This window comes from Notolabrus celidotus, chromosome 8 (assembly GCF_009762535.1).
Source record: "Notolabrus celidotus isolate fNotCel1 chromosome 8, fNotCel1.pri, whole genome shotgun sequence".
NCBI classification, from domain to species: domain Eukaryota; kingdom Metazoa; phylum Chordata; class Actinopteri; order Labriformes; family Labridae; genus Notolabrus; species Notolabrus celidotus.
In genome coordinates this window covers 17,103,479-17,125,961 of record NC_048279.1, presented here as the reverse complement: position 1 = coordinate 17,125,961, position 22,483 = coordinate 17,103,479, and the positions used below count along the sequence as shown (strand labels likewise).

General features: G+C 42.7%; 1 protein-coding gene across 1 annotated transcript in view; it reads left to right on the top strand.

Annotated features, from left to right (window-relative positions):
- The window catches only part of LOC117817997 (A disintegrin and metalloproteinase with thrombospondin motifs 2-like), a 220,011-nt gene that overhangs the window by 133,200 nt on the left and 64,328 nt on the right, over positions 1 to 22,483 (top strand). The window contains 1 exon segment of the mRNA XM_034690833.1: positions 9,614 to 9,791. Within this exon segment, the coding sequence (XP_034546724.1) occupies positions 9,614 to 9,791 (178 nt within the window).

Sequence of the window (22,483 nt, the reverse complement as noted above, 5' to 3'; positions counted from 1 at the left end):
TTTCACAGAGGGATAACACGATTCAGGACAAAATCACTGAATTTACAGCTTCTGATCACCCAACTCTCTCCAAGCTAGAAGATCAAGAATTTCACCAGCTAATGGCGTATTTGGGACAGTATCATGATTTGACGCTACTTTGCAGACATATCCCTACCTGCTCTGATGATGTGGTCTCACAGTCTGATCCACATCAACTAATCAAAAACAGATCTTAGCCCCCGTTTTCTACCAATGAGCCTGCACCTGAATGGACCATGTATGTTCTGCAAAAAACCCTTTTTCCACTGAACCTATAATGAGAATGTAGATCATTTTCCAACCTCCTTTGTTAGTTTGAGTCATTTATTACAGAGTTCTGCTTATCCCCCAACTTGCAGAAAGTAGATTTAGGATTTTAAGTCTTAAACAAACATTTCCTCAGAGATTGCCTTTGGTGTGCTGCCCCGGGGTCTGTTTGGAGTTCTGAGCTTTCCTTAATAGCACTTTGGCATTGTCAGGGATGCTGTAAAAGTAACACAACATCAGGCACTCTGAACTCTCCTCTGGGGTTGAAGTAAGTTTGATTCACCAGTATATCAGCTTTATGTTTTATAGCCTGTGGCAGAGAAACCAGCCAGTGTGGAAAGTACCTGAGCCACACTGTGAAGAGACGACAGCACAGACAGAAGAGATGCTTCTGATGGTTAGATCTTGTAAACATTCCCCCCACTTGTCCTGACTCCTCCATGTTGGTCAGGCCAAGAACATTTGGCTGTCTGAGAAAGCTGTCAGACTGCGGAGAGAAAAAAGATTGAAGGGCGAGACGGAGGGAGAGGAGGAACGGGGGAGGAGAAGCAGGAGGAACTATTTTTGTTGTGCTGCTTATCATACAGTAAACGATGCTCTGTGATTCTGAATCATTTAGGATGCGTTTTCTGTCTGTTCATCTAAAATCAGCCTTTTCCCCTAAATCTCTCTCAGGTCTACCTCTTTCATTTGTCTTTTCTCTAATGTTCTCTCTGTTTGACTCTCATCTGTCACTTTCAAATCTGCTCAGTTATACCTACGACTTCCTCTCCCCACCACCTCCTCCTGGCAGGCTATCACAACATTTATTTTGCTTTAACTCCTCTGCCCACTCCGTCTCCATATATCCTCTCATTTTCCTCTTCCCTGGTGCTGCTGATTCATAATCTGTGTTTGGACAGAAAACAGAGGGAGGGAGCTTCTGTCCGGATGAATAACAAGAGGAATTATGAGAGAGAGAGAGAGAGAGAGAGAGAGAGAGAGAGAGAGAGAGAGAGAGAGAGAGACAGACACTGAGGCAGTCTGTCTGGCTGGCACCCTGTCTCTCAGCCTATGTGCCAGACTGTCAGCAACTGTGTTTCTGTCTGTGTCAACGCTTTCCCCTTGAACCACAGTTTCCACAGATTATGTGGTCATGCTAACCAGGTTTAGCTTACTATTGCTATTCTTAGCTTTGACCATCTCCAGTCTGTATAAATACTGTGCCCCATCCTCTGGTCTGTTTTGTCTGTCTCCTTTTCTCCCCCTACACCTGGGCCTGTCTTCACTCTCACATACTCAGAGTGCCTCGACCACTTAGCATCACGAGAAACGTAAAGAGGTGGAGCAGGAGAGGATGGCCTGCTAATGGAATTTGTGAGAAAAAAAATGAAAGAGAAACAAAAGGAGGGAAGGGTAAAAAGCAGAGAGAAAAGGAGAAGCAGATGATATGGTTGCATGGACTGAGAGGAGATGAGGGGGAAATGTGCAGCAGTGGGGGAGAAGTTCAGGAGACAGTTAAGCTTCAGAGTAGTGTTTTTGGGGAACTCACAGAGGGTCTTTCCTGTTTATTCATGTCTCCTCTTCTTCCTTTCATTCCTGCTTTTTTTCAATACCCCCCTTTTTCTCCTATCAGCGTCCGCAGACATTTAATATGTAAGCGTCGAAACCTGAACAACCTGCAGTCCAGATGTGTTTGTGTGAGAGGGTGAAAAAGTTAACAAACTGTGGTCCAATATGTGGGTCAAAGATGAGCAATTTTCTAAATGAGGTGGAGAGAGCTGTTAAAAGAGAGAGAGAGAGAGTGAGAGTGAGGAGGGGGGGGGGGGGTGAGCCAATGCTCATGTGTGTGTATGTGAGGATGTGTAGGTGTGTGCTTGTTTAGTGACCACTCTATGTAATGAGCTGAGGGTGACAGGGACGAGACTGCAGCGCTAAGTCCAGCACAGCTTAGATCACACAGGCATCTGGCTTACACACACACACACACACACACACACACACACACACACACACACACACACACACACACACGCACACACATGCACACACACACACACACACACACACACACACACACACACGCACACGTATGTAAGTGTAAGAGTTAAAAGAAATAAAGTGCAGAGGTTTGTATGAGACATGCTCCCTTCTTTAACATCTTTACATTTGATTCTTGTTGTTCACTGTGTCAGATTTGTTCCTTTCATCCTCTTTGCATTTCCATGATCAACATAATTGGGGAGCAGCTCTGCTCTACTTGACATTGAGCAAATAATTTGATTCACTTTGAATTTGTTCCAATACTTAAGAATGTTGCAGTTTTCTGTCTCTCCACACTCCTTCTGCTCTCTACCTCATTCTCCTAGAGAGGGAAGGCCTGCCAAGGGTCATGAGTGTCTTATATATTTAGCTTCACTGGATGTTTTGAATAGCTGCCCTTGATGCTGCCTTCATATATTTCAGATAGATCTACATTTTGCATTAATCCAAACACAAAACTTGGCAGGGGATCAGAAAGGTACAATTTCCCTGTGATGGGATTAATTAAAACCCTTGTAATATTAGCAGTGACGTGTGCTCTCAATTTCTTGCTCTGAAGTGTGTCTAATTTTCTAAATCAGCTTTACTATTGTAGAGCGGGATTCTCTCATGACTCAAAGGGTGAATGAATCGGAGGGCTACACACAGTGCGACTGAGTCACTATCAAAGCTCTATTTGTGCAGAGATGCGTGTGCGTTTGTGATTGTGCTTGTACGGTTGTCTGCCTGTGGATGCATTCGTGCAACCGTGTGTGTCTGTGTGAAGCTGGCCAGCCAGCAGTAGCAGGGTTATGAATCAGATCAAATGCACACTTAACACACACAGTGACACAAGATCAAACACATGCACGCACTGTGCCTGTGGTGGACTGAGCTGAAGGACCGGGTGTGACTTTGATCCTCACCACAACATCCGCTCCACCACTCAAACGCCGCTCCTCTGCAGCTCTTCAGCCTCACGTGCCCCACAGGATGCTCACGCTGGACTCGAGTTTCTCCTCTCAGATCCTCAAATAGAGCTCAGAGTGTCTTCAAACAGAGGATCCTCCTGTTGTAACTGGACACTCAGTGTGTAGGATCCAGATTTGGAGACTGCAGATGGGCTTCAGGTCTCAGAGGAAGGCTTGTGGTTAGTGTGACCAGCTCAGTGACCGTGAGAGAAATGATAACTGTGTGAGCATGTATGGATGCTTTGTTTGATGATGAGCCAGATGTGAAGATGTGTTGCAGGTTACACTTTAAAGAATGCTTTTTTTCTTTGAACTTGATGAAAAATAAATCGGATGTGATCTGCAGTATTTTTCTACGTGAATCAGATTTACTCAGGGGAGTATTTACAGATCTGACAGTAAACCACAACGACGTCTTTTTGCTTTGTTTGTTTGGTAAAGTGTGTCTTTGCAAGGAAGCAAAGCAAAGTAAATCATATCATCCTATCAGTGTGTATTTAGTGTGCATTCTGCTTATGTGCATTATAAATTATTGTGGTATTGATTTTAATATTGATTCCCTGAGGGCTACATGGTGGTGCAGTGGGTAGCGCTGTTGCCTCACAGCTAGAAGGTTCCTGGTTCGACTCCCTGGCTGGGCGGGTGCCTTTCTGTGTGGAGTTTGCATGTCTCCCACAGTCTAAAACCATGCTCACCTGGTTGATTGATCTCTCTAAATTGTCAGGTAACAGTTGTAGTATAGCATAGTATTACTAAATAAAAAGGGATCACTATGCAAGCCTATGCATTCAGGCAGTTTTGAGGTGTCACCACTACCTCCACATTTAGAGGTAGTTAGAGGCTTTTCAAGTGCAGTAACATTTAAAAATAAAATGACAGCAGTTTTCCTTCCAAGAAAACATGCCAGTTGCTAGAACTCAACTGTGGACAATACTTATTGAAACTCTTAAATAAATAACAACTAAAACAGCTAAAGCTGTCTCCTCCTTGTCATCTGAATGTTTAGAGAAAAAACATTTGATGTTCTACTTTGTGAGAGGAAGTCTCTGAGGAAAAGTCAACAGAGCAGCAGAGACTGTGTCCGTCCCAGGTGAGCAGAGCAAAAGTGAGCAGAGGACCCGTAGAAACAGCAACATGACAGACAGGACAAAAGCTTTAGCCTGTCATGCAGGTGTCAGCCTTTGAATACATGTTATCTCCAGGTTCACACATACACCAGATGACTCTAACCAACAAGAAATTAAGCAGCGCCCCATAGGCAAAAGGAGGAGAGGGCTAAACAAGCCCTTCCTGCTAGACTTTGGGCCTGTGCTGGCTTTAAAGTAGTTATTATTCTGCATTAAAGTCCTCAGCATGGACCTTCAGGGTGAGACAGGACCCCCATGCTCACCCTGTCTTGGTTTCAATGGGCTATAACAACTCTCTCACTCCAATCTTCCCACAGACTGTGGCCACAGACTAAGAAACATGAAGACTACGTGTTCAGACAGGAGATTTTCCACCACGTGCTGGAGATCTTCCTGGGTGTGATGTACAATAATAAGATTCAAAAGCTACAATGTCAGCTTTGAGTGTCTCATGAGAAGAGTCAAGCTAATAAGCTAAGTTTTAACACGTCAAACCTAATAAAACCTCCTCACAGCCATCACCCAAAGGAGCACAATGAATTTACATTAACAAGAGAACAGTTGCTTCCGAGACAGCTAATGTCAAAGCAAACCCTGAACAGGAGTGCCATGCAGTGATAATGCTAAAGCTCCAGCGGTAGAGGAGCAACCAGGGAACACAAGAGTTTATCAAATCCTATTTAAACCTGATTGAACCACAGTTGCCCTTGACATAGAGAATTATACAGATGTTTGCAATATAATTGAAAATTATATGTAAAGGTTTTTAAATGATAAGAATATGATAGCTTGTTGCATGTGTCTTTTTAAACCCTAGAACACAATCGCCGGGTGATTTTCACCCGAGCAAACACATTTACATTATTTTCATTATGGTGCGTTTGTCTGAGTATCATGGGTCCCTGGGTAGCTTCAGCATTGTCTTTGACGTCTTTGAAGGCATGGATGTTTCCCTACTCCAAAACCCACTTTTTCCTACAGGCACGTGTTTGGGTGATTTTCACCCTTTTTTGTTTCTCTCTCCTGCAGCTGTTTGTGTGTCAAGGAGACTGTGCCTTCACCAGGGAAGTCTCAAATGTCCCTGGATGGGTGGACCGAACACCAATTTTCCAGTTTCATAATTTTTTGTCTTTTCATGACATTTTTGGTCCCGAATTCCAAATTTTGCTTAATTTTGGAGCATTTTTATATGGTCCCCCCATGATACATTATTTTCATTTTGTTAGACAAGGCACAGTTTAAAATAAAAGAACACTACTCTAATTTGTCATGTATTGTCATATTTTGATGAGAAGTACTTTTTATTGGGTATATTATATCGGGTAAAAAAAAAACAGCGTTACTGATGGTGTTACTAATTTTAGCGATAGTGTTCTAGGGTTCAAGTTAAAGGAAGAAGCAGAGAAATACAACTAAATAATTAAGTTTTCTCGTGAACTGTCCCTCATGTGACAGCTTAGTACAACTTAGAAGGTGGATGCAACCACGCAAGAGTAGTTCTACTTTTCCTTAGAATGTGGTAAAAACTGTGCATTTGATTAATTCAGGGAACTTTTTTTGTGTATAGAGACATTTCACCCAGCCAATATAGTGTCATCACGGTGGATCTTTGTTGCCCTTGGCCCTGTCTTTGAATAACGCAGATAGTTGAGGCTGGTTTCCTGACAATGACTCTGAAATGTATTGGTTTCTGTGGACGCAGAGCACTTTGTAATCCCTCCACTAGGACTTGGCTGCTCTTCTTTTAGACGAGATGAAAACAATGACCCTCAAAATGGAAACGGTGCAAATTCTTTCATGCCTTTTCTTCACTGCAGCTTTTCAAAAGACGTGTCCAGTTCTTCTGTTCCTTCGCACCTTCCCCTCTCTTCCACCCTCCACCCCCACCATGGCGGCTCCAATCGATCCTACCATGTCTCCCAGTCCCGCATGTCATCTTTTTTCTTTGACACAGCTCTCCTCTCCCCACTGCTTGGTATTCTGGAGCGGGAATGCATGCACCATCGCAGATCCATCAGCTGCGATCGGAATGCCGCACCACGGCTCGGGGAAATGGAGGGATGCAGAGAGAGGGAGAGGTGAAGAGAGAGAGAGTAATGGGCGAAGGGAGAGTAAGAGAGAGAGAGAAGGAGAGAGTGAGGGCAGGTCAGTGGCTTGTTGACATCCTTCCGGGACCAAAGCCTCGGACTGACGGGGAGAGACGGAAATGGAGGAGAATGAGAGTAAAGGCAACAAAAAAAGCTTCTCTTTATTTCTGAAGGGCCACTTTTCTTATTGTATCACTTTCCTTCCAAATCAGTCTCTCTGAGGTATTCAGGGAGCACACAGGCTCTTATACCTATTTCCCTCTGAGCTCAAAGGATTCAATAACCACACTTGTGTCCAGGAAAGAATAGATTTTATAGTCTAGGCGCATAAATACATAAATAAAAACTGCCTTCATATTTTTTTATGTCCAGGCTCAAAGGAGGGGCTGTGCCGTTTCGACTGAGATATCGTGGATACAGATGTGGCCACTGACATGACCTCTCTCACGACAGCACTTCACACAGTTGACCCAGACTATTGTTTGTCTGTTTTCTAACTTTATGTGAAGTCAAATGATTTTTATTTGTGAGGCCGAAACAGCTCGGCTCACCCCAGCTTTAGAGACAGACATACAGGACAGGCGTTACAGAGAGTTTCACTTTGAAAACAATTTGCCTTTGAAAAGCCTTGTGACTTGTCATTATAATGAAAATAAACTGACTTAAGCTTCTCTAACTTAAAATGTTGGTTGCATCTCTGCCAGCATAATACATCCAAATATTTTTTTCCTTTGACTAACATTCAGAACAAAAAACTGAAGAAACTCCAGACACAAAGTGAATGAAAATAAACTAAACACCAACAGACTAAAAAAACCAACAATAGACTACCAGGGTTTTTTCAAGGCTCTAAATGAGGCAGATGTGGTTCCCCTCATTCCTGTGGGCACACACGCGCATACTGGCTCCATAGACATATATAGATGCCGCATTGGCTGCTGGGGCGCAAGAAATATGGCCGCCATCTTGATCCGGTCATCCTACCCATGATCCTACCTGTAAACGTAAACTGAAGCAGCCGAGACTTCAAGATGCCAGAGAACTGTGCGGCAAAATACCTATCATACATCACACATATCACATATCAGAATATTCTATTACTGTTAAGCCCATTATGAATATTAAAATACGCCGAAACCATGTGTCCTGTATCATTCCTACATGTATGACGTTTGCAGAAAAAAAACCTGCATGAAAATCAGTTTAGTATTCAGCGAGTTATGATTGATTAAATGCGCTGACACTTAATACACTGAGTGGACCTGGTGACCGGACCAAGATGGCGGCCCCAGGGCTCGTCAGCGCCAATAGGTAGTAGCGGTTGATGCAGCGTCTACTCTTAATATGTCTATCTACTGGCTGAAGCAAACACTCCACAAAACCCTTCACTCCTCAAATGTGTTCTTCTACAATACTTGTACATGTCAGACCTTTTAATCACATGCTTACACGTTGTAACCAAGACATGAGGGCACTGAGTATTGATTAAATCAATAATTACACGTATAGTCTTAGAGAGTTCAAGCTGCGTTGATCATTATATACAACATTTTAATTGTCAGACACAACAGTTGGTCAAGATGCCCTCCACAGACGCTGCCTGTGGCAAAGTTTTCTCTTTTACCCCTCTCTGTGTTTTTTGCAGCACCTTTTCTAGTTAACTTGGCAATAACGAAACAGCGCCGCCACCACATCAGTGCAAAGCTGTAATTGCAGTTAAACATGAAAAATTCACGATGTGCTGGCCTGAACAGTGTCCCTCGTGAAGACACTTGACAGACTCTGACAAGGGCCGGGGGCAGTACAGAATTAGGTAGAGGCCACAACCTAGAAATGTAGCATGCTGGAAGAACCCTGAATGGCAGCAGTGCAAAGAACACAATAGGGAAAGATAATTAAAATAAGTATATGAAAATATAATTTATTAATAATGATACAGTATATAATAAAAAAGACTTCAGATTAATAAGTTAAGTATATAAAGCCTTTTTCCATAAAAAAGCACATTTTTAAAATTCATCTATCCATTAAATACGCCTATAAAGTTTCAGAGCATGACTGTCAATATATGCAACATTTAAGTCATATCACAGTGAATCAGGTTATAGTTTAAGTGTGAAATATATCAAGTGTAATAGATCAATAAAGTGAGACATTTCATCGTCACCGTGCCCCAGGGTGGGATTTCTGACTTTAAGATCTTTTAGCGGATCTCTATGCAGTTCAGTCCACACACACCTTCTCACCACACACTCCTCTCTTGTATTAACTGTATTTATTTTTCACAGCCTGCACATCATCTCCTTCTTCTCCCATCAGAGCGGAGAGGGAGGTAGACGAGTGCTGATCATATCGATGTTTTCTCTCGTCTTTATTTATCGCTCTCTTTCTTTCGCGCTCTGTGTCTCAAAAGCCTCTCCATCTTCTCTGCGTGTTCTCCCCCTTGGCTTCCCTCTACAGCAGTGCGTTGCCGTGGTAATTACCAGTTGTCTTAAACAGACAGATGGAATAAGAGAGAGTGACGGGCAATTTTCCCGGTGCCTGTTTTCCCCGTGTGTGCGCACGCAACTACCTTGGCTTGTGTGCTCTGTATGCACGCTCCTTTCTTCTTTCACAGTCTCTTACCTTCACTCTTTCCCTGTGAGTTTGCAAGTGTGTGTGTGTGTGTGTGTGTGTGTGTGTGTGTGTGTGTGTGTGTGTGTGTGTGTGTGTGTGTGTGTGTGTGTGTGTGTGTGTGTGTGTGAGGCGGACATGGGGAATTACCTGACAGAATGTGTTAGTTCAGTGCAGGAGTGGAACAGTTTCATCTCCTGCTGTTGTGTTAGCCATTTTAGATGCCAGGTGCCACTCTGGGCCTCCACTGGGCCCTGTGAGGGATCACTGCTGTCCCCTCCTCTTCTTACTTCTCCCAGCATGCCCCTAACACAGCGATGGAGTCAAGAAAAGACACTTTTTGAAATGTCAGGGCATGGGGGGGGGGGGCATGGGGGATTGATGGAGGAAGGAGAGACAAACAAAAGAGGAGCAGAGAATGGAAGTTATGTTTTTGAGGGAGTGACACTTATTAACACAATACCAGAGTTCACCTGTCAACCAATTAATTCATGTCAAGGTATTAATTTCCCCTCCTCTCTTTCAGGCTGGTATGATCAGGATGGAGCAGGAGGAGTTTTTTATCGAGCCAGTGGAGAGGGGCGATGGAGTAATAGAAGAGGAGGAGGAGGAGGGCGGAGGAGGAAGGACACACATCGTCTATCGCTCCTCAGCTCTAAAGAAAGCTCCCATCAGCAGGGCGGCAGCAGACTACCACTCCAGAGGTCAGTGTGTGACTCCATGCTCTTTAATACACCCTTTGTACTGTCTCTAAATGACTATGACTTCATGCTAAATCCCAGATCAATCACCCAAACTGTAAAATCTCCAGACGCATTAATCTTTTCATGACTTTTCCAAAAATGTCTGCTCTCTGCAGTATGTTCTGAACAACTGCAAACCAGCTTAACTCCCCTGAAATAATCCTGTCCTCCCCTCATGCACACCTTGTTATATAATCACATCAAGCTATTGTATGCAACGACAGTGAGTCACAGCGTGAGCATACCCTGCTGTCAAAAAGATCACACCTACACGCACTCAAACGCATCCTCCTGTCACTGCACCAATTCTCCTTCGACAAAGGCATGACATATGGAGACACGCCTGTTCCACTGGAGAGGTAACGCACTCCTTGGCTATAATAAAATTAAACGCTGCCTTGGTCGAGCTAACAATTAACAGCTGGCACTCAAGTTGTGGGTTTGTTGTCTGCCTCCATTTTCCACTTTACAAATGAAATAAATGAAGTGAAACAAGAAGAGGGATAGTTTTTCTACAAGAAGCATAATACCTACAGTGGCACGGCCCTCGGACTAAAGGGAGAGGAGAAAAATGTATTCAAATAGGCTTTAATACTCAAGGTCTGAACATGATCACCCAAGGAAAATTATATTTTCATGTTTCATTGCTTATCTTCTATCACTCTGTAATCTTCACAGAGGAATGAAAAGAAACAAATGCTGGCCTCTAATGCAGCAAAAAAAGAAGCAGTTGAAATTGCTACAAGGAGCTGTCCTTGAATCAGTTCTATCAGATTAATTGAGACTTTTTACTGTTTGCAAAATAAATATAAGGTTTATCCTAGCTGGGTTAGTTGTTTGTATTTGCTCTGTAATTGACCACGAACATGCATTTTTTTAATTTTTTGTCACTGTCAACATTAAGACTGACTCTAAAGCAGGCTTAAAAATAGATTTGTTTCAGTTCTTGATTTACTTTTAAGTCTGTGTGGGACACTAAATGCTCACGAGGATGCAGTGAAGTCAAGACATTACTTAACACTTGTGATCACCAATGACACCTTATAACTTTTATAAAAGAGGACCCCTTCATGTGAAAGCACTTGCATTCAGTGTGAATCAGTTCCTCTCAAACCTGCAGATAATGGCGTCTATTGTTTGACCTTAATTGAAATATACCAGCAGATCAAACAGGAATGCAGAACACCAAAGTTTGTATCTGACTTTCTTCAAAATGCACAAGTTAAATCGGAAAACCAGAAAAGTCCAGTCATTAGTGATGAAAACGGGCTGTTTGTACTAATGGTGAAAAATAAATGAATTAGCAGTGTGAATGAGCCAGGTTAACGCCCCAACAAAGCATTGCATTTGATGGCGGTAGACCCCACCATTACAGGTGCTAACGGCAGGATCACCGCACCTGTTAGGATGTTTAAAGGATGGCGGACATCGTGCTTATGCGTTACCGATTAATATGAAATATGCAAAGACAACAGATATTTAGGGTAAAGTATGACGATGTCAAAATATACAGCAAATTTAGATTCAGGAGATGCAACTTAATTCTTAGATAACCTATACCAGCACCACCGTGAAGTGAATCCTTCCCAAACAACTCCGTTAACAAGTCCTCAACCTTCATTGAGGGGACAGGTGGTCCTCCACCTGGACCACGTTGATAGCGGTGCTTGTTGCAAAAGCCGCTTTCATGTTTGCTTTTTTTTTTTTTTTTAATAACAAACAGTGCGCTCAGAAACACCACCACCAGATTGACTTGCTGATAACCACTGTTTGTTCATTCTATATTCTTGTAATAAAATGCCCATTTCTTCTTCCACTGAAAACTTGTTTTTTTTCCTGATCTTCTCTCAGTCACACCGGTACTGCTCGCCACATTTATTGTTGTTTATGCGTAGCAGGCATGCGCAATTTGAATTTGTTGCATAGGGGTTTTCCAGGAGGTTCCCTGGACATATGACGTCTTGCACCAGCCTTACTTTCATGGTGCAATTAGTTAATTGGCCAATTATGTGCAGTCGTGCATGCGGCTAACGCTGCGGCCAAAAGGCCCATTCCATAACAGTACGTTAAGACTAATGGTCCCGTTTGTGTAATGGCTGGACGTGCATACAGGCCCTGGTCTACATAGTATGTGAACCTTATCAAAATACACTGTGTTAGCTACTGAAGGGGAAGACTGAGCTAAAATAATAAACTATACACACATTACTGTGTACACTGGATAATCTAAAAGGCAATTGGTGCTTAACAATGCAAAACTGAGATATTAAAGTATAAAAATTCACAATTTATCATACACGTACATCCGAGACTCAAGAAGCAGGTCAGTGCGCTGCAGGTGGAAGAACGTGTATGTGTGTTGCGTCAGCAGACAATGTAAAAAAAAAAAAAAAAAGGCTTTCAGATGGCAAAGTAAAGTTCTGAGAAAGGTCTCAGTAGAGCATACACCTAAACCAATTTGAGTGCTTGGGTCTCTCAAAACAAGCTGAATTACATGACAGAAAATTGTAGCCTAGTTTGTGTGCGGTTTCTCCAAGCGGTTTCTCATTGAAGGGTCTGAGCTGACTGGCATCCATTGTGACTAGTACAATTACTAGTGATATGTAACTCATAGAACCTCACTACACAAATACTGAAATATCCCTTTAAGTTCATCTCAAAGGAAAAGTTATTTTTGCAAAAAAAAAAAAAAAAGATGAATGTAATTTTCTTCTTTTATTTTTCTCTCTGAAGGAATAAGATTTTGACAGTGTGCCACATAAAATAATAAACAAAGAAGTCGTATGATATACAGTGTTGTCAGCTGAGCTGTCAGAGGCTAAAAGCTTTACTTACTGAAAAAAAAACAATCTTTCAATGCATGCCTCAGGCTTGTGTCAGTAGCATTGGCTGCCCGATCACTGTGATTGATCTGACGCCTACAAGTCAGTCAATCATGACCCCGACCAGTGCAAGAGTCTGCACCTGAACTAATCACCAAAGCTACAATATTCTCACAGATACAGCTCCGCCATGCTGTACAGGAGCAAGTCGAGGTGCTTCATAACGAGAGTATCGCAATAGATGGGATCTGTGTCTTCCTATTCTGAGACACGAGGGTGTCTAATAATATACAGAGAGAGTTTCCATAGGAACACCCAGCAAGGACAGACTGCATTAGAGTAACACAGATCTGCTCCCACTGTTACTGATACCTGGCAGAACACACACACACACACACACACACACACACACACACACACACACACACACACACACACACACACACACACACACACACACACACACATACACACACACACACACGCACCCATACAGAAAACACCTTAAGTCACACAAACACATACAGGATGTAACAACAGACATCTTACACAACTCCCTTGATCATTCAGTAAGGCTTGCTAACACACAAATGCTGCCTGCACACAGACGTGCAGACACACACACAACTTGTCTCACTGCTCCTTGTTGCCTTTGAATCTTTCTTTCTAATGAAGAGTGGGGTGCAGATCAATATCGTAGGATAGAACAGGCCACAGTTTGTTTGTGAGTATGTGTGTGTGTTTTTGTGTGTGTGCGTGCGTGTGTGTGTGTGTGTGTGTGTGTGTGTGTGTGTGTGTGTGTGTGCGTATGTGGCGTGGGCATGAGTTCTGTGGTCGTCTGGCTTTGAGTGCTGGGATTTTTCGAGGCTAAGCAGACAGACAGACAGACAGACAGAAAGACCAGCAGGCATGTGCTGCTCCCAGTGGCATTTGATGTGGGTCTCTCTCAGTGTTCTTCTTGTCTTTTTTACTTTTTATCTCAGCTATTCTGGACCACAACATTATGTAAACAAAGGTTCACCTTCCAGTTGTTACATCATAACAGATCTGTAACAATATTACAGACACATGCCACCGTTCTCAACGCCAATCCTCCAATCATTTTTTCTATCGTACGCTCTTCTTCAGACAATCGCTTCCCCTTGTAGATCAATCAGGCACATTAGCGATTTAATTAATAATCAATCAATCATTTCTGCACATCTCCTTCTTAATTTGCAGCCATTTATTGAATGCTGGACTCATTTCCTGGCTAAAGACAAAGGAAAGGTTATATTTAGCCAGGTAATAGAGGAGCTCAAAAGGGAGAGACAGAGAGACGAAGAAGGAGCCAGATTGATCGGTTTCTTACACCATCAGCTGAGGAGGTGTGAATCAATGTCCTAAGTGGGGCGAGCAGGCTTTATTATTAATGTGGCACATTTGTCAATTAATCGCTGCTGCGATAGAAAACGAAGTATCGCCATTCATTTTTAGCCAGGCGGACAGAGCTCCATCCTTCAATCTGTCTTTACTCCACCCTTTACAATTTAATTTAATCTCCTCCTTTGTTGGGCGGGTTTGGTAGATTTTCTGCTCATTTTATTTTATTTTAGGTCCGTTCCCTGTTTTTATCTTTTTTCTCATCCTTGCCCACTAAATGTTGGCTCAAACTAACTCTCATGCACTATCCGGTGTCTGCAGACCTTTCCTATGCCTCACAGAAAGTCATAATCATGACCTGAGGGGTAAAGTTTTTCAGGTTGTGCTTTGGCTCGATCATTCCTGGAACACCTTGAGGGAATCTCTTATAATCTGGATGAAACTTCTGCTGTAATGTATTGAGATTTTGTTGTTGAAGGCATAAAACTGGGCTTTATAAAACCCATCAGTGAAAAAAGACTCTTGAACTTTAACATTTGCTGCTTTTTTGCTCCTCAAAATTTAGTGCTCACGGTTTTATTTGGGGGGGCACTATCCATGTTTTGTTTATGTGTGGGTAGTAAGTAGGGATGTTCCAAAGTCAGTAATATCCTTGCTGTTTAGATGGAACTTTTCATTCTGACTAGTCTAAAGGTAATAAAACAATCATTAAACTGTCAAAATTGAGCACAATTTATTCCACGCAGCTGAACATGGGATCACAGACTCTGCGGGTAAATTATGTCAAATTGGTTTACCGAGTGTGACGAATGTTAGCAGAGCTAGCACCACCAGCCTTCAGTCCTCTGTGTAAGATAGTCCACATGCCTGTTCTGGCTACACATTGCTCCAATCAGGTGGTTATAAGCCAGTTTAACCTGAAGCAACCTAAAGCTGTATCTCCATTTCCTGTTTCAAAATACTGCCAAATCACACTGCGCCACATCATGTGCATGTTCACATCTTGTAGTGAAACATCATAGCATTATGAGAGGTTGGCAGCAGCACACAAGCTCAGGGTGTGTGTTGTAGTGTTATTTTTTGTTTGTTGTTGTTGTTGTTGTTGTTGTTTAATTGGGGCTGGACAGTGGGGGTGGGGTCTTGAGTTCTGCCTTGTGAGACTGGACTGTCTCCGTGCATTTCCTGCTTTTACTGCATGTTTACAAGCATATGCGTGCCAGTGCAGTGTTGTGTCCAGGGTACTGAGACATGCCCAAACAGATGGACTACCAGAGGGTTTTTTCCCATAATCCCCCTCACCTACGCTGCTACCTGGACTATACTCCCAAACAGATAGTTTACCATCACTTTTCTGTTGTAAACATGTTTGTTTATATTTGTAGCACTACAGATCAATCCCTCTATCCATAGAATAACAATTTATATCTGGATGAGCTGCCAGTCAGTAACAGAGAACAGATTTTATGTCATATATTGGTTGCATGCGAACTGCCATTGAGAAACACTGAGTTATAGAGTTGTGCTTCGAAACTGTAGTCCTTTGCAGATGGCTTGTTTTCATTGACATTTCAGAGGTTTGTGTTGTTCTGAAGGCAGAGAGGCTCCCTGCAGCCTCTGGGGCAAAGCAGTTGCAATTAGCTGGTGGACTGACTCCGGTTGGAGGTCTGAGGCAGCTGCTCAGGACCCCATGCGTCTGCACAAAGCCAGCATTTGTTTCAGCCCTCAGGTGCTGCTGTTCCTGTTTGTTTTGTGCTTTACTGTACAATCCTTTATTGGGGTTTTGCTGATGTGAGCTGTTGTTAGGTCACTTTTGTTATCTCTTTGGTGTTCACATAGCCCTGAGTGACTCATCAGCTTTGGCCTGAGCTGAGAAGAAGTTGGAGAGGGTCAGACAGAGGCCGGTGGTGCTAGTCAATGTAGCTTAATGTCTACCTCGCACATCCAGAAAATTGAAGGGGGCTCCCCTCGGGAATACACCCTCTTTCTATCTCTCTCACACATTTTACTCTGTCCCCTGTGCTCTGGCTCGGTCTCTGCTAGTGTGACACAAGGATAGTCGTCTGATTGCAAGGGTTTTTAAGAGGAGACTCATGACTGAGCACTTAAAGATGTGAGCACATACACACACTGTACGGAAATGGCCTGAACTCCTTCTCAGTGAGTAAAAGGGTTTCCCTGCAGACACTTTGTTGCACAGCCTGTCTCTTATTTCAATCCCAAATAGCGACCCGGAAACCCCTGGATGTCCACAATGCCATTAGGAGGCTAATTTATATGAATGTCTGAAGAAAATCTAGAACAAGCCAGGTGAGGAGTACAATTAGTTTTTACTTCCTGATACAGATTTTAGGGCCAAACCTTGAGTATCAGCTGTTATCATGCACCCCTCCACTACCAGCACATTTAAAAATACATAAGTGTTGAAAAGCACAGAGGGCTGGCATTTTATCTTTTGCTCTGGTGTGCTCTGTGATACCTGATACTGCTTATCAGGTGCCATACAGTAGAAGAGGCCATTTGATTATGTATAGGTATTGTAACATCTCTGTTGGTTAATATTAAAACATTCAGATGTAAAAATCAAAATATCTTGAGTCTGATTTGTTGTATCATGCAGAGTCTTTTAATTGAGAGATGATCACTAACTATTGAAGTGTGCTCACTTTGTGGCTCCTGACCAGCTGTTTGGTCACTGTATTGTAAATAAATAGGACTCATTTCAGTCAGGACCACTCTAATTAATTACTTGCGTGCAATAGTTATATTTATATTTAGAATTACATTTTTATATTTTGGTGGTATGGCTCTGTTCTTAGAGCTCCCTGCCCTTCCATGTGTCTCTGTGGAATACCAAAGCTGGAGGAGGGGCAAGCATACCTCATCTCTTTCATGTGCATATACATGAAAAGCCAAGGCAGGGAGAGCAGCAGCAAAGCAGGCATCAGTTACAATACATATGACAGTTATACAATCAGACACAGCATTAAAGGAGGTGCTGGGGTGGAGGTTAGTTGCAAAGCGGTTTGCAGGCTAAAGCAGGAGCTGTTTGGCATTTGGATGAATAGATGGAAACATTTGAGCTTTCAGCTAATAGGGGCTGGTGGTAAGAGCAGCTGATGTTCTGAGGGCCAAGCTTGACTTTGTGGCCTGCCCGAACTGACGCTATGCTCAATCACTAAAACTTTTCACTACTCAAAACACTTCTGACCAAATGAGTCAATGTCAGATTGTATGTTCCTCCATTTCCAATACCAGGCAGATTTTCCTAAAACGACACTCTCCCATTTCAGCAAAGTCTTCTTGATTGCTTTTACGCAAAACTTGACGTCTCAGCTCTGGTACAAATGAAGTCAGGAGCTGTTTCTCTAGAGCATCCCAAGACTGCTTTTTCAGCTCCTAAGGTTTTAGTTTTAGTGCAGAATTCCTTTCTGTATATAGCTTGTGTAAACAAGGTCCCTTTCCAAAGCTGAACACTTTTAGCACCGAAAACCAACTGCTTTGTGGAAAAATTCCAGAATTTAAACTTCAGTGGCACTGGCCATTAAAGAGACGGTAAATATGTGCTTTAAAACTCAGGATACTTGTCCAAATATAAGTATACCCTTTCCAGGAAGAGAAGGTATTCACTTGAGACTAACAGTGATTAGTTTAAAAAAAATTTAAAAGAAAAAAAACTTTCTTTTACACATATTCTTATTGTTTATCTTTGAATTTCACTTATAAGAGACTGATGGTATTATTATTGTAGTGCACCAATATCTTTGTAGTTTTGTGACCAACCGATAAAACCAGCTGTAACAAGGTACATGTCTCAGATCAGCTGGTTGTTCAGTGTTGCCACATTGAGGCAGCAGCTGTCAATGATTTTAGGGCAGCAGAGAACCAGGACAACACTCTGTTTCGCAGCTAACATTATATACAAAACATGTGTTTTATGTATGTAATAATGTGTCATGCTATAAAATAATATGGCTGTTTTATTGGGCAGGAGGGAACCACTTCGGAATGGCTGTTTTCTTTAACACAAACCTGCTTAAACACACACACGAGACCAAACGGAAACAAACTCGCACTTAGAAATAAACACATAAAAAATACTGTCATGTGTGTGCTTTTTATGCACACTAAAACACACATGCACACACCAGTGTACAGTATGTATGTGTGAACGAGTGCTGGCCCAGGTGTGTCTCTGGGAGGAAATTACAGTGTTAGGAGGGGAAGTATTCCAACAGCCAGCTGCTTCCTCTCCCCCTCACTCTGGCCACTGGCTCACTCCCTGGAGATCACGACTGGCTTTTTACCACACTCCACATACTTGTATGTGTGCCTGTGTGTTTGCAGGTTTCTCTTGCCTGTTTCACTCATTAATGACAGTATATGTGTGTCCACCTGCGTGTGTGTGTTGTCTGTGTGCAGACACTGCGTCCCTCTGTGTGTGTTCTCCCTCCGGCTCGTCTGACTCCTCACCTGCTCGTAAGCTCCCAGCAGGCCTCTATTGAGCCATCAGTCAGTGTGCCACAGCGCTGCCTTTAAACAGAGCAGGACTCTGGGGATAATAGCAGGGCGCGGCCGACCTCTGCTCCAGTCTGTAGCCAATTCTGCTGCACTGACCCACACACAGTTCGGTTTTGTGTGTGTGTGTGTGTTTGTGTGGGTTTGTTTTTGTGTCTGTCTGCGAGACAAAGAGAGAGTGAGGTGCGGAGGAAAAAGAAGCCTTGAAGCGATGAAGGGGTGTAGTTGTTTTTACAGACTTAATGACTGAGAAAGCCTCACTACTGTATAATCATGTTGATCATAGTGTTTAGAAGAGATTATCACCTCACTGAGCCGCCTTGTTGCCTGTGATTCTTATCTTCATATTTCAACACCAGACCCTTGATGTTGCATTCCAGCTATAAAGCTAAATATGTGTCCTTGTACATTTGTATCCTTTGTATATTATCTTGTACATTGATGGTCCTGCATGACTTGTGTTAGGGGAACATATCATGATTACCAAAACCATGGATATCATTTTAGGGTCAGGACCAGGGGTGGGAATTGATAAGATTTTATCAATGTCAATGCCATTGTCGATTCTGCTTATCAATCCAATTCCTTATCAATTCTCCTAATGATTCCTGAGTATTTTTGAGAGGAAACAAAGGAGTTTTACACAGTCTTCCGCAACAAATGAAACCATTTCATTTTTTTCCAAAGTTATGTCTGCATAAGACTGAACATGAACATATTCAACTTGAACATACTGAACAATAGGTTGACCTCTTTCTCGGCCATGTAAGTCCGGACTTGGCCCCTCGAGCCTCTAGGAAAAGACTTTGAATTTGAAGAGGAAAAATGCTTATCCTTTCTGGGGGTCGTCACAGGGGTATTTTACCTGCTCTTGGTGCCTCATTTTCGTACGCGTGAGCCGGGGGGAAAGCGTCCCGACTCCAAATGGGAATAGGTAGACGGGGGTTCACCTCCCTGACGCGAACATGTTCACATGGAACCCTTCTCCATTTCGACCCGATGCGAACCCCAAGCATCGAGGCCGAGTCGACAAATGCTTCAGGTATTTGCACCTAGGAGTTCTGCACCGCAGAGTGTGACGTACCGCAATGTGACGTGACGTGACGTGACGCGACGTGACGTGACGCGACGTGACGTGACGCGACGCGACGCAACACAATGTGACGTGATGTGACGTGACTTGACGTGACGTCACATGACGTGACGTGATGTGACGTGACTTGACGTGACGTCACATGACGTGACGTTGTGCTAGGAAATGAATCATTTAGAAGAATCGATAACATTTGAGGTGTACAATGCCGATGGAATTGATCAATTGGAACCGGTTCTAAATCGGATCCGTTTTTCGATTCCCACCCCTAGTCAGGACCCTTGTGATTGTGTTAGTCGTAAATATTGTAAGAAACAAAAATCTCCTGCACAAAAAAATGAATTTACTTGTTTGCTATTATGGTGACCTTAAGCTAAATACCCAACCTTGTACTGGTCAGAGTCTTATCTATGATAAACAGTTCTACCCTTCATGATGCATGACATTACTGATGCTGGAAGCAGTGAGAAAAGTATACATAGCTGTATGATTTAAGGTGAAAACAAAAGGGTGTGGTTTGGTGGGCTTGTGGTTTGAAATATCCACCCAGTCACAGACCTGTAATTGATGCCCAGCACAGAACTCTGACCCTCTATTTGGTTTGTTTTTAGATATATTGCATCTATCTTAAGCCTCACTATGACTGCCTTTTTTTTGACAATCCATGTGGAAAATAAAGGCACTGTTTTTGCTCCAGATTGGGGCTTTCCTTCATCTTGAATTCAGTTTAGTTTTCCCTTTACAGAACCCTGAAGAAAAACTTGGTGTATAATATTAAGATTTAGAACAAGGTTAGTGTTTTTAATCATGTGTGGTGGGCTGACTTACTCAGGCTTCATTATTAGCTGTCTAGACAGTTAATTTACTCCTGAATAAGAAAGAGTAAAAATGTCTTCCTCATGTTTGTAAGAAGAAAAAAGAACGGAAAGAAAAAGAGGTTGCATCACGGATAGCAGTGGATTTAAGATTTTATTGACCCGTGGTTAAGAAATCCACTTAGCACATAATAAAAATAGAGGTAATCATAATTTTTATAAAGGTGTGTTCTCCTGTTTTAGATTTTATGAGCATTATGTGTGCATGCAGTCACCAGATTATGCATGTGCAAGTGTATCATGATATGATACACAATCTCACAGGATCTTGTGTTCCATGTGTGCTGGCTGAGCTGCAGGCCTCGCTCACAGCAGCAGGTACATCTGTGTGAGCACAATTACGTGCGACAGAGCTCCCTGGAGGTGGCCACTGTTCTGTGTTCACATCAGTTATGTAAGCAGCCAACCTCAGGGACAGAAGCTCATGGAGGATGAGATGGCGTGTGACTTCCCTTCCTCCCACTACTGTCACAGTGCTGCAAACACACACACATACACACACACACACACATTGTGTTAAATCTTGCACTTCTCAAACAAGTGTGGGAGCTAATGTCATCAGTGAATAAGCTTCCTTAATGTGCGCCCTTGAGCCAGACAATTTGACTCTGTTTTCTAATGTTAAAGCTTCTACACAGCCATGGTGAACAAAAACACATGTTTCGGTCATTTAGCAGATTATAGCTCCTCCCAGGACTGTGTGGGTGATAACCCTGTAGCTGTAATTGCACAGTGTAGTTGCTACTGGCAATGCTACACCCAACATAAACCCTGAAATGAAGACAAATCGGTCAGAATGACTTAAGACACCTGTGTGGGCACCTAGGACCATTAAAACGAGAAATAACCACTCACTAAACAGCATGTAGTTTAATGCAGTGATGTGTGTGTAAAGAGGATGTAATAGTATTGCCGATGATGATTCAGAGGTTAATGAAGCCTCTCATGTGAATTAGGCTTTCATCGGTCTGGAGACCCAAATACATTCACCACTGTTACAGCAGCTTCCTAATTTTGTGTGTGTGTGTTTCTGTGTTTCTGTGTGTGTGTGTGTGTGTGTGTGTGTGTGTGTGTGTGCGTGCGTGCGTGCGTGCGTGCGTGCGTGCGTGCGTGCGTGCGTGCGTGTGTGTGTGTGTGTGTGTGCGTGAGAGAGCAGTAGTTATCTTTTTCATACAGACTGAACATGTTCCCCCAGTGCAACCCCATTATAGTGAACAATTCTACCAAAGCCAGAAACATGAAAGAAAAAAAAAAGGTGACAAGAATAGATGCATTATACAACAGCAAGGGGGAAAAATACAACTCAAAGTCCACTAATTGGCCTTATGCTTCACTTTCATCTGAAACCACATACAAAAAGTCCTCAGAGTAGAATTGATGAACGTATAATAATAACTGACCCATCATGCTGTAAGATTCAGCCTTATGATGACAAGTAAACAACCTCCGCTGATGACGATCCTTATTTATTCTTATCATGTATTTGTCAGCCAGCTGCTCTTCTTATGTAGTTCATAAATTGGCATCAGCATTCAGTTTTGTCTACTTCATAACCAGCATAAACCTCCTCACACACTCAAAGAAATCATTTGTTGGGTGAACGTAATAAAATTATGGAAAGAATTTCCACCAAATTAAAATGCTTTCATTTAGCGAGACACTATTTTGTTGAACCAACTAATTGCAAATATGTTGAGTGAACATAAAGTATTGACGTTACAATACTTATTTGCAGTGTTTGGGTCCAACTTAACTTTGAATGGTACAATAACACTAATTAATCATGCTGACTGAACAAAACTAATGTAAGTTCAATCCATCCTCCTACGTTATCTTGACCGCTTCTCCCGTTCAGGGTTGCAGGGAGCTGACTTCGGGCGGAAGGCAGACAACTATTCACGCACACACACACACCTACAGGCAATTTAGAGAGACCACTTAACCTGGTGAGCATGTTTTTGGACTGTGCGAGGAAGCCAGAGTATC